Source organism: Synchiropus splendidus, chromosome 16 (genome assembly GCF_027744825.2).
Source record: "Synchiropus splendidus isolate RoL2022-P1 chromosome 16, RoL_Sspl_1.0, whole genome shotgun sequence".
Taxonomy (NCBI): Eukaryota; Metazoa; Chordata; class Actinopteri; order Syngnathiformes; family Callionymidae; genus Synchiropus; species Synchiropus splendidus.
The window spans coordinates 9,045,097-9,058,735 of NC_071349.1; the positions used below are offsets into that span (position 1 = coordinate 9,045,097).

A 13,639-nucleotide genomic window follows, 5' to 3' on the forward strand; every position below is an offset into this window, starting at 1 on the left:
TGGATGTGGTGGAGCGCGTGCTCGGATCTTCCAAGCCTGAGGAGTGTTCGCGGCTCCTCGGCTGGTGACGGACGCAACCCTGGACGTGAACTGGAATAACCCCTCCTGCTGTTGACTCAAGGATGCTCCTGACTTGAATCTTGGAAATGTTGGAACATGCGCAGATGTGAGTCCACAGCAGCGCTCGCTCCTGTTTCCTCCCATCGCCGCTAATCAAACGTCTTGGGAAGAAATCTGATGCAGCCGGTGGAGAAGCGCGTCTCAGCCAAGCGGCGCATCTCCGCTCTCTGCGCGTAATGGGAGAAAAGTTTGGAGGCTTCCAGAGGAGACGCAGCATCCCGCCGTCCTAGACCCCCCCCCCCCTGCCACAGCTCCATGTCCCCAGATCAGAGTCCAGTTCCACGGATCCAGCATGACTTGAGACAAAGCCTCGATCGGAGCCAGAGATTCGCCAACTAGAGAGGATCCGAACCGCCCGAGTCCGACACCGAACTAGAGGAAGATCGAGCTCTCTGGATGTCTACGATGCTGCACCCGGTCCGGCACAAGTGTGTGATGGAAATTCTGGTGCTGAGCGTCTTGTCGTGGGTGTCCGTTTGGGCCGAGGAGAAGATCATCTTCGACAGACACGCCGTGTACTGGAACAGCTCCAACCCCAAGTAAGACCTTCGCGCGCGCGCGCGCGTGTGTGTTTGTGGCCCCGGAGAGAAGTTTTTTTTTCTGCTCTTGCTGCTGGCGAAAATAAAATAAAATCCCGAGACAAACACCTGAACGAGACTCGAACCCGTGGCGGTAAAATAGTACATAAAAAAAGATATAGAAAGGATGAAATATGATCTCGTGTTTATGACGCGCTAAATTGCGCCATAGCAAGAAATCATTATATAAATAACATTATATAAAGTGTCGCAACATTAAAATGAGCGAGTGAACTGAAATGCTCTACAGAGAAGACGATGAAACGAAGCACAAAAATTGTACTCAGATTGGTCGATTTATATTGTTTGTTTGGGTGAATCGGTGTTTGTGAGTCTTATGTTGTGTTTTGTAACCGCAGAAATTCAGGTCACCCGAGCGCGGATCTTGAACACAACACCACGTTGAACATGTGGCGTCAGTTTTAGAGACTCAGAAATTCAAAAGATGCGTTTTTTTGGGTGGATTTTGTGGGATAATGGACGTGAAAAATGAATACATTAAAATGTAATCACACGCAAAAGAGAGAAGTTTTGTCAATACAAACATGAATTCAGGTGGAATCTGCTGCACCTTGTTGGTAAATCAGTGTAAATATGACGCTGAAAACACTGATGACTTGTGACTTTTCAGTCCTTGTTTTAGATATTTGTATTGAATCTATTGTGAAATATTGCGTCGCACACTTTTCCCCTTTGGTCGCTGAGCCTTGGGGCTTTTCAAATATTGACAGCAAAAGAGATAAATATTTAAATGTGAACTTTACTTATGGTGTCGGTTGTGTTATGACAGTGAGAAGAAAGTGACCGGGCCAATAGTTGATCCCTGAGGAACGCCGCGGTTGAACAGTGAAATCTTTATTTTTTTAAATACATACTTTAAAGTATAGGTGAAGAAAACTGCTGATTTTATAAATATTATTATAGTCCATGTATTTAATGTGTTTCATCATGTGGCTCTTCGATTTTGACTTATAATGTCTGTATAGAGCTTTATTTGCTTTATTATCATTGCACACACACACACACTCGCACACACTTCCATTGGATGGCACAGCTAACAGAAGGGCTCATTATTTCTCGCTCAATTTCCAGAACGTGTGTGAAAAAGCACAAACAAACAACATGAGGCCGTGAACCTTGATGTGCCAACACACACACACAACACCGATCCACACAACCACACAGCGTTTAGCCAGACCTCTCTCATTGACATGGGACACAGAGCTCCGGGTCCATCTCTCTAATGATTTGTGACAACCTGGCCCACGTCCTCCCCCCCCCTCCCTCACCCCCTCATCCTCCCCCCCGCTCGCTGCCTCTCCTTCGCCTCCCCTCTCTCCCAGGTAGATAAATAAACAGTGAAAGTGCTCCCTCTCGCTCGCTCATGGCTGAATTAGTCCAAACTAACAGCACTGTCTCTCTCTCTCTGCATCAACCCGACGCACTGAACTAGCATCTCCGCTCGCATGGCTTCTCCACAGAAGGCTCCTCAAATATTTAACAGACGAGGGGGAACATTTTCTCCCTTTCTAGCCCTCCTATCCTCTCTCCTTTATTTTTGTCTTTCGTGCGCTCGCTCGCACTCATATTTGCAAGCGTCACTGTTTATGTGTGAGCCGATAGGTGGAGGGAGGTGGCGCTGTTTCCACCCAGGCGGAAGCCGGTCACATGTTAAATGCGCCACAGTCGCCTTCGACTGCGAGACCCTCGGCTTCACACTGCAGGAAGTTTTGTGTCCAGCAAGTTTTCACGACATTCAACGTGTGTTATCAGATTGTTGGAATCAAAGAGAGGCCCACAGGGGAGCCTTGTGGAACCCCACATGTCCTTCCTATATGTTGTCATATTGAAGTGCTGATTGTGGACACATTCTGTATCGCTATTACTCAAGGGTTTTCTTTGTCTAGACACAACATTTCATTTCACATGTCACCACAGTGACCCTGCTGCTTCAGGGTGGCACTTTGTGTTTGATAGTTGATCCTTGAGGAACACCTCAGTTGAGCAATGAGCAGGTGTCGTCCCTGATACATGATTTGTGATGTGTCATTGGATAACTCTGAATTTTTACTGCACACATTCGTGCATGGACTGTTGCTCATGTTGCTGTTATAAATGAAACTTCACATTTCTCTGATGTGAGGTTGGTAGGTGGTTTTTTTTCCCAAGTTGTGTAAAGCAGTTGCTGTTTTGTAGGAAGTGACAATTGGTCACAATTTCAAACCAAAGTTCATCACAATGCTCAGAGATGTTTCCACATTTTGATGGGACTGAAACACGACTGCAACTGGAAAGTGGACTGGACCAATGTATGATCCCCGAGGGCCACCTCAGTTGAGTAACAAAAAAGTTTTACACGTACGTAGTTTGTGATGTTTTATTGCTCACATTTGAGTGTAAAATCTAAAAGTTAAATATGAATTTGATATTCTCCGATGTGGGGATTATAAACTATGATATTGAAGTTGTACAAACCATGTGACATTTTGTAGCAGGGAAAAACCAAGAGCAGGTATGTTCCGTTCTTTCTCTCCTGCTTTAGTGTGTCTTATGTGTGGAGTCACTTTATTTTAGGACACATATCAACTTCAGCATGTTCCTCTGAGCTGTTTTCTCATTTGTTTTTATTTATTTATTTTCAAAGAATCATTTCTGTTATGACAGCGCAGGTAGTATAAAGTTGACTGGTCCTATATTGGACCCCTGAGGAACACCACGGTTGAACAGTGCAGTAATTTAAATAGATGTCTTATAAACTGGTGAACGAAATGTTGGTGCCCGATACGTGACGCTTCAGTTGGTGAAACAGAACTGTTGTGACACACACTTGTGAGTGAAATGGACACTTCAAATGCATATTTTGAAGTCCTATAAAGCAGGTTCATTTTTGAAGAGATTGAATTCTCAAAGAAGAATCTGCACACAACCATAGCTGTGTGTGGGAAAAGACGAGGAGGAAAACAAGAGCCGTGAAGCAGCGCAGCTTGACACAGACGTTTAAACCTGGATGGAGTCATTTCTTTCTGCTGAGAAAACGCAAAATGACCTTGGAGCTCAGCGCTAAGGTCGAAACTGATGGAACATTCATGAGTTATTTTCTTCTTGTTGACTTCATTCTGAGAGCTTGTTCCCTGCAGTTTGACGTCACGTGGCTTCGCTCTGAATCGCAGTTACTGGCAGCTGACCAAGATGATCGTGTGATGTCACAGGGAATCATGAGGCAGGTGATTCGTCCGAGATGTTGTCACGTCAGATCAACACCTCAAACACACTTTTTCACTTTGACATTGGTGTTTCAGTTGGTCACACACATCAGTCACCCTGTTATATGTGCGGTCAGTGTTCCTCTGAGGACCTCCGCCTCTCAAGCGGCCCATGAAGGTCACCACATGCACTTCAGCAGAAGATTGAACCCGTTCACCTACATTCATGCATTATATTTTCAGCCAAAAACTACATTTTTAATAGGCTTTATATTGTGGACTCAGAATAACTGGTTTGTATTTCAAACAAACTGATCTTTTTTCAACTTTACGTGGGCACTGGGGGTCGACTGGAAAGACTGACGCGACCGTGTCAAGATGACAAATGAAGCAGACCTTCTCATCCAGGTCCCTCCATCTTCTTCCTGAGTCTTGCTCCATGATGGAAAATGCATGGGTTTAATCCAGTCCCACCAGCGACGGAGCCTGTCGGTCAGCGAGGGCGGCAGCTCTCTCGCTGCTGGCCACTCTCCTGGTGTGGTGTGTAGTAACAAAGCACCACAATACACATTAACACAACAATGGTGGGACGGATCTGGAGATCTCCCTCGTAAATGGATTCCGAATACTGTAGTGGAGAAGCAGCGCACACTGGTACATGCGAGTGGCAGAAAGATTTAGGTCACAAATTCAGCTGCACAATCGCACACGGGCGGAGAGGCTGCTCATTGAATCCATTTTTCTATTATCTCGCCGCGGTAAACACACAGCTGACACACATTTACCGTATGCGCACACATGAAAGAGGCACTCACACACATGCAGGGACACACACAACATGAGACAAGAAACATACACTCGACAAGAGATGCGCACACAAACGACATGAAGGTACACACACAGGAGATACACACCACAAGCCACGGTTAACAAAGAGTCACACACAACAAGATGCACACACACACACACAAGAGACACACACACAACAAGACACACACACAAGAAACAGTCAAGACGCACACAACAAGAGGCACACATAACAAGATAAACACACACAAGATGGGCGCAACAAGAAGCACACACAAGAGACACACACTCAAGAAGACACACACTAAAGAGTAACACATTTAAACAGACACACACAACAAGAGACACATTCAAGCCACACACAAGAGACAAACAACAGGAAACACACCAAACAAGAGACGCACACAACAAGAAATATACTAAACAAGAGACAAACACAACAAGAGATAAACCAGAGACATACACAACAAGAGACAAACACTCAAGAAGACACACACACACAAGAGATACACAACTAGAGACCCACACACAAGAGGCACACACACTCAAGAGATGCACACACACAACATAAGGCACACACACAACATGACCCACACACACGCTGACACACATTGATGATGTCTCACACACATAAAGCACACAAATCCATGGGGATGTTGTTGGTAAAGCGCTGCTCTGCTCAGTGTAGTTGCAACAGTTTATTCTCAGGGTCTCTGCGCTCGAGTCTCTATAAAAGTTTCCTGTCTGACAGGAGAATTGGTGCAGGGAGCCTGACTTTGTCCTGAATTAACCTTGTGGTGTCTTTTATGAAAGATTAAACATGTTTGTTGGTTTACACACACACACACACAGAGACCCACAAAGGTTCTCAGGTGATGGTTTGCTTCCCCGTCTTGCTGCTAATGTGCTCAGAGCAAAAGGGCTTCTCTCTCTCTCTCTCACACACACACACGGTCCAGGAGGAGCGGCTTATCTAATCCCGTGGTTTATCCTTCAAAAGACTTTCTTTTCTCCTGCCCTCTTTGTTCATGCCTCTCTTCTGCCTTCATCCCTGCGTCTTTGAGGAACTCCATGTCAGTGAGCGGCTCTGGCGGCTGAGGAGGCTCCTCTTCTGCGGGACAGAATCTATCGTCTTGAGAGACACCGATACAGAGCCACTTCCTTTCAATGAGCTGCGTCCCCCTCACGCGCTCGCCCTCCTTTCATGGTGTCCCCCATGGCGCCGGGCGACGTGGCGTCCCTCACTCATCTCGCCTCCACCACCACACACACATTTGCATCCCATTTCCACGGAGCCACCCGCTCAGTGGCTGACAGTTCGGCCGATCCAAACCTGCCCTTGGGTTAACTTCCACGCCGCCCACTCCACCTCACCGTTTCTCTCTCTCTCATCTCCCCCGTCTTCCCCCTCCCTCCTCCACCGTCCCGTTGGGATGCGGTAAGCATGTATTCCGTCTCTTGATCCCCCCCTTTTTGACCGTCCACACAGCCTCGGGCGACGCTTCCTTCAGTACACACACACAAAAGGCTGCACTACATCAGGTTACTTGCTCTGTCGGTGACTTACATGACCGCGCTGCTGTGTTTCTGCTTTGAATGCCACAACCAGGAGGGTTCACTTGGGGGGAGCGGCGCGGCGGCGGCTCAACCTAAAATGATCCTCTAATATAGTCATTACAGTTCCACCTTGTCAGCAGGAGACACAGTTGCGTAACCCAACGCTGCTGATCCAGACGGCAGCAGGAAGGGGCTTCACTTGTTTGAACTTCCCAGTTGTTCAGGGCTGAGAATGAAAGTGATAAAGCCTCAAACTGATGCGCCCATCAGCCGTCTCATTGAGACCCCTGGCGGGTGATGTCAGTATCATGGCGGAGTACCTTTATTCAGTTATATTCTGTCGAGTGGATTTGGGAACCTGCGAGTTCCACTGTGGCGCAAATGATCCATGTCTGTCTTGAACCAAGCGTCAGTATGATCTTATCCAAAGAACAGGCCTTTTATGAATGATAAAAACAGGAATATTATGGTCTTTATTAGGGCTGTGTATTGACTGGTACCTAGTGATACAACACATACCTTGATACAGGCGTGACGTTACGATATATTGTGATTCAAATTGGCAGATAATATTTGAGTAATTGTTCGTATCAGTATCAGCTTTCCCCAAATAAGCAAAGCCAATGTTCCTGGGTAGATAAATGACTTAAAAGATGTATATTTTCAGCATAGAAAACTTCCAACTGTTGAGCTCAGATGTTGCATCTCCTGTTGAAGACACCTTTTATTCTCCATATGGATGCTAAAGCGCCAGCAGGCGGGTTAGCTGGACACTTTCACCCTCACGCCGGCAGTCATTAATGTTGCTTTTCCTCCTGTGATGTCAATGTGTAAGAATGTTTCAAGTCTTTAACAGCCGTTTCATGTTCGACTTAATCAGATTTACAACGGTGAAGTGATAGATCTGTTTTCCCATGAGGTTTTCACTTCAGAAAGAAAGATTGACTGAAGACTCTAAACATGATCTTAGATGTTAAAGTCTGATTCGATGCCATACTGATACAATTTGTTTTTCTTAGTACACGCACAGGCAGTTATTTTTTCCATTTTTATTATTTATCTATATATTTATTTGAGTATTTGTGTGAGGTCGCTGACATGAACCCTGCACTTTATGAGTGTTTGCGAGTGGAGTTAGGGGCGGTCTAACCCTTATCAACCTATTCTCACTACCATGGCATAAAAAATATATTGTCGTTGGGAAGTGGACTTTTTCGTCCTATACTGACGCCACAGGCAGCCTTCTGCGTCACATATTGACACATTTGTTCCGGCCTCTGCGGCATATCCTGACGCCAGGAGGAGCGGGAGGGCGCTCCATTGGCTCTTCACGTAATAACATGTCAATTGCCCCCACTCCTTTCCCCCCAGTACCACCTCCTGCACCTTCTTCCCATTGAAACGCTAATGCATGCAACGCAAAAGGCTGCCTCTGGTGTCAGTATCGGGCACCTAAGTCCATATATAACTCCACGGGAGTGAGGATGGGCTGCCATTTTTGGCTGGGGAACCCTCGTGATACCTTAAATGACAAAGTTGCATCAAAATCTCGAGTTGAAAAAATCTGAACTCCAGTGACAAGTGGCTTGTCAACCCATTGTAGCCCAGATATTACGGTGACAAATGCAGAAAGGGTTCTCAGAGTTACCTCTGAGTGGGCCCCCTATGCTGGAGTGCAAATGTGAAATGCAAATGTTTTCAGCTGTGTTTGTCAGCAAATGTCCTTCACTTTCCGTCGAGCTGGACTCCGCCTTTTAAGGTAGACTGTTAAGGAGGACCATTAAGGATGTGCAATGCGCCCCGTTCTGTCTGTCTGTCCAAAAGGTTGCGGTAAGAGTTGAGGCAGTTTCACGCCCTGGGCATAGGTTTAGTGGATGGACCACCGTGATGAGAGCCTATGATCCGCACCGCGGTATGTCATCTTCTGTGCCCTAAATATGATTTTTTAACATCAAGAAATGCGGCAGTTGGGTAAACATTTGTCAGTGACGCGGGAGGAAGACATCTGCGTCATCATTGGACTGAAAAGTCCACTACCCCGATCAGGCTTATAGCAGAGGGCGTCTGGCCGTCGGCAAAACATGGAAAAATGGACAGCCGATTCTCGACCGTAGCTTGGCCGTCAGATGCCGCCGTATACCAGCCCATATACCGTCCATTTTTTAATGTTTTGCAGACGCCCAGACATCCTCCTAGCTAAAAGCCTGACCCTGTTGGTCTGGAACCGGTGTAGTTACCAAATGTGTCCGGTTACCAAATGTGTCCTACCTGCCACGGGATGATGACTATCTTTTTTTTTAGTGTTTTAATGAGCCAGAGGAAATTGATATAATGGATTTCAAGGCGCTTTCAACCACATGCGGAACATTTATTTCCCTCATAATACGATATGTACCTACACCAGCAGCCTCTTGAGTTAGCTCTGTGGAAGCCTGCTCCCTTCTTAATATTGCAGTCCGGTATGAAGCGGCGTATTTGTCTGGCTCGCCTCACATATTCAAGAAAGTTTCCCATGAAAATATTCAGGCCTGCAGCCCTAGAACCCAGACCCAGGATTGCTGGCCTTTCATGGCGGCTGCATAATAGCATCATCTGTGGATCAGCCCACGGGACTGTAATGATCTATTTAGTATGTCAGCGGCACGGCACCGCGCCCGTAATGTGATATGAAATGTTTATTTAACTCCCACACAGGCGTTTGATTGTCGGCGCCGCGGTGGAGGTTGACAGGAAAAGATGCTGCTCCTCTTGCAACCTTCCGCTAACAAGCTTTGTTGATAACAACTGAAGCTCCGAAGATGATGGTGATGTAAGCGCGCTGAAACAACCTGAGGTGATCCCGGGAGTCTTCAGAGTCTGGAGATGGAGAAAACCAATGAGCTGGAGCTTTTTAAGAAGCAAGCGAAAGGCCCAAAGTCATGATGAAAAGGGGGGGGGGGCTTGAAAGATAGCAATGCGAAAGATGCCGAACTCATTACATAGAAATGATGGCAGATATTCTCATTCCCGCTCCATCCTTGTCGGGCCGTGGAACGTTTTTCCTCGGCTCCCCGGGCTGACTTTTTAAAGCCGAGCAATAGAATCATTTGTCTGTCTGAGGCTCTGACAGGACGATGGCTCCCCACATTCACACGGAAACTGATAATATAACAGTTGGACGAGTCCAAGCGAGCCGGCAAAATGCAAAAGACAGATCTGCTTTCTGGATTAGGGACACTCGGAGCTTGAATGCGAAGGACCTGAAGTTTTAAAGAAAAACTTTTTGTTCTTCACAAGCGATGCGGTGGCACGAGTGGGGGGCGTTTGACTCGCAGTGGACCCAGGCTAATGGTCGGGTGGTCCTGGCAGGTGAGGTCCGGAGAGCTGGTATTCGAGGGAAAACGTTGACCTTCAGATGGCTGCGTCATCCGACGGCACAGGTGCCCTGTGGAGCTGAGGAAGAGTGTTGGCATTTAAAGTGTAGAAGAAGCATGTCCTCTTCCACCTGACTGAGCCCAGAAACTTTTACAGCCGCACTTTTACTGCCCACAGAAACAGTCGTTTTGGTTTGTTTATACCACAGTAACGTTCACTGGGCTCATGCTCCTCTTTTTGGATGCTGCAGGGGTGCTAGTGCACGCTGTGCCACTTCACGCCTCAGCCGTCTGACTTGTGTCTCATTTGTCATTTCTCACCTGACCAGTTGGGGGCAGTGTACTCAGAAGTGTTGTGCTGTCTTCACCAGCCCTCAATGCCACTGATCACATGCTTCCATTGGTATTGCTATCCACCGGGGGTAGGAGGGGCACAGAGTCAAGTTTGAAGTCTTTTAACGGCAACAATTTCCAAAACCAACATAGCGACTGTGGAAGAAGAATTGATGTCGTACAAAAACTTGCACAAAAGAGGAGCCACTGTTGTAGAGGAGGCGGTGTTTGGTGAGGTGCTGAAGTGATCCTCATAAATCTGTGACATTTAACCAGTTAAACCTATGATTCACTAAACAAAAAATGTCAATTCAATCCACGAACAGTGTACTTGAAACAAGTGTTCTGCTTTAACAGCAGAGTTAGGTGTCAGTCCAAGCCTATTGTGTTGTCATTTCCAGACAATGAGGCTTGTCATGTCAAACATCATCCTACTGGAACACTTGCTTACGGAGGCGAATATTGAACACATTGTTTTACAGTACAATTCACCCTCAATCTCAACTACTGAAATTCTGTAGTTAAATAGACAAGAAAAAATCTCACTGACTCCCAGTTGTGTTAGTTTTAGTGATTCACTTCCTTCTTCAAAACATTGAAATCAAAAGTGCACTCTTCATACTGTTTACAGGAGCAAAAGGTCAAGTGTTTTTTATGAAGAAATTCTGCTGGATATATAAAAAAAACATTTTTAAAGAATTATAATTAAAGTGTATAAAAACACACTGTAACTCCAGGCTTCTGAACCCTTTTTTTCTCTTCTCCCTCGGAGACTCAAAGACCTTTTTTACTTCTCTAAAGGTTAGTTCTGTTCTAGTGCATCTTTAATCTCCAGACTGAGGCGAGGACCTGGGATAGTCACCTGTATCGTGTTTCACCCGCAGACAAATGAATGTTTCTCTTTGATGGCACCACACACACTAGCGCCCTGAAGACGTTACTCTCAAACCTGCTGCTTCAGTTCAGCAGAGATTATTATGACGCTGCAGATGGCGCTGATGAAGATGAGGATGATGATGGTGATGTGGATCAGATGTGGTCCCTAATAAAGTAACTATGCTAAAGAAGCACAACACAATTATCACCATAATAACTAGCAGAAAGTGAAGAAGCGTTCCGGACTTTTCTGCGGTGTAAAAACACTTTCCTCTCCTGCAGTAGTATTTGATGGATCACCTTCAGTGGATGAGTTTCGTTGCCAAAAGGTGGAACCTAATGATGGACTCAGGCGAGGGAGCAGGCCAAAAATACCAGCGTTTAAACTGTCCGATTGTTAAATATTGAGCCAAAAACGATGCTTGGTCGGCGCTGCCCACTGCAGTCGAGGTGTCGGAGGATCAAGCCACTCCATTAACATTCCCCCTCTTTCCACGGAGAATGAGAAAAGAACATTATTAGGGTTTTGGCAGCTCGGAATAGAAAGGGAAAATGAGCTGATGAGATTGCGCCATTCAGCGAGACGTCGCCCTGAACTCCAGAGAGAGAGCGAGAAGAGAGAGCGTCTCACTCCGCGGCCGCTCCGTCACGTGCTCCCGTGCAAGTATTCCTGCTCTGGTTTGAAGAGGCTAATCAAATGTTCCTCAGCCACGGCGCCCCACTTCTCCTCCCATCACTCCCACCTCCTCTCAGCGGTGATTACTTTGACTGAAGGGGGCTCGCCGCCACCTTTCTTCACCTCCTTTATGGAAGGAGTGGGATGGAATATTGATGGAGCCAAATATCGTGCTTTCACTTGTGGGTCGCTGCAGCGTCCGGTTCCTGGGTTCTGTTTCCGTTCATCCAGCTTTCTTCCGAAGGTTGAGGTCCTCCCCACTGGTCGTGGTGCACCGCTTTAAGCGGCCATCTTGGAAGTGAACTCCCAGCTTTGCGAGGACAGTAACGCCTTTAGTTCCACGGATTTGTTTCTTACTGCCACTTGTTTCAAATCCTCGCTGGGCAACTGTGAGCCAAAGCCTCCTGGTCTGGTCATTTAACACATCCCCGATCACGCTCCTCCCTCTAGTCTCTGCCTCTTGTCTCACCTCTCAGGTCGCCATTTTTAATAGTTTCAAATCAATATTTTTCTAGTATTTTTTTCCGTCAGAGATTCTTTAGCAAATTGTGGCATATTTTGTTCATCTCTTTATTTAAAAAAATGTCTGTCCATTTTGTTGTTTTTGCACTTTTATTTTGAGTTCCTTCTCACTGTTTATTTTTGTCGTCTTTACAATGTTTCCCCTTGTTGATTTCTTTCTTTCAAACATCACTGTTGCCACTCCGCCATACTGTTCATCGCTATTCCCCCGAGCTGACGTCTTTTTCCAAAGAGTTTTTGCTGTGTTGTTTGTGTTGCATTTCATCATTCAGGAGCTAGTTTAACTGGTCATCTGTTGCATTGCATCAAGCAACTACCTGTAGTTACACTACCACAAAATAACTTTGGCTTGTAACATTAAATATTTTTTCCTTAAAATATAAAACAGAGTATGTTGAGAAATATATTCCAGAAATTATCTTATGGTGCTCTCAAACTACGGCAGCCTCTGGAGGACATAAAGCAAGGCAAACCTACAGTCTATTACAGGATATGTTTATTATTATTCAGTAATTGTTGTGGCACCACCTCACTGCAAGAATGTTGCAGGTTCAGCCTATGTCCCCCCGTACACTCCAGTTTCCTCCCACAGTCCAAAAACATGCAGAGCACTCTAAACTCGGTGTGAGTGTGTGTGGTCTCCCTCCCACATGGTGCCCTGACTAGCTGCCCCATGTGACCCCCACAAGGGAAGAAGCATGGAAGATGAAGGAGTAAAGAAATGTGAAATATTTCCTTTTTAAACTCATAAAAAGAGCATTTATCACAATGAAATCTGTTCCTCTCTGTTGCCCCGGAGCAGCTGTGTGATGTGTACATTACCGCGACGCTCATCACGATGTCAGTGGGTCATCACTAATCTGAGTGAGCCGTTCATCGTCTCTCACATGCTGCACTGATGACAGCCGACAGCCAGAGAAAGCATGGCTTTTTACGATTATGCCGCTTAATGTACCGCGAGCCATCAGGTAGCGCTAACACGTACGCGCCAGACGCATCTGTTTTGAAGTGACGGGGCCCCAAACAAGCGCGGAGGAAGGAGGAGAAGCTGCTGATAATATACTTGCACAGTACGCACATCAGGAGAGGCGGCGTTCCGAACGTGGAAATGGCTCTGAGGAACTTTTATTAGGTTATGAAACTGACGTGTCATGAAACTGGAGTTGCATCAAATCGACTTCTTTCTTAAAACAGCTCTCAGCCATGTTTTCAGTGAGTGTTTGTTGACAATGCTGAGGAGAACTTTTTCTTTTCAAACGGAGGGGTCAACAGAAGCGGGGACGGATGTTAAATATACAAAGCTGACACGGTGTCAGTGGGTGCACTGCGGAGTGCAGGCTGTGGCGCTCGCTGCTGCTGCTGCTGCATGCGCCCCGTTTGATCACACGCACTTCAAACACTCGCTGACTTCCTCTGGTGGAGCCGGAAGACGCTCTCCGTCTTCACCTGCGCCGGAATGTATGAGTGACTGTGTTGCTGAGGACGGCATTATTGCTGTCTTGTGTATCTGAACCGGGTCATCCCCAGACTGTACAGTGAGGACGTCACCAGTGCGGGGTATTTGGCTGCTCTCTAACTGCTTCAACTGTGAGAGACCCTGGGGTTAACAACCTT

General features: G+C 46.4%; 1 protein-coding gene across 1 annotated transcript in view; it reads left to right on the forward strand.

The window, feature by feature from the left end:
• efna2a (ephrin-A2a) overlaps nt 1-13,639 on the forward strand; it is a 95,543-nt gene continuing 81,904 nt past the window's right edge. Inside the window, exon 1 of the mRNA XM_053844295.1 lies at nt 1-659. Within this exon, the coding sequence (XP_053700270.1) occupies nt 517-659 (143 nt within the window). The 5' untranslated portion in view covers nt 1-516. The remainder of the gene's footprint in view (nt 660-13,639) is intronic.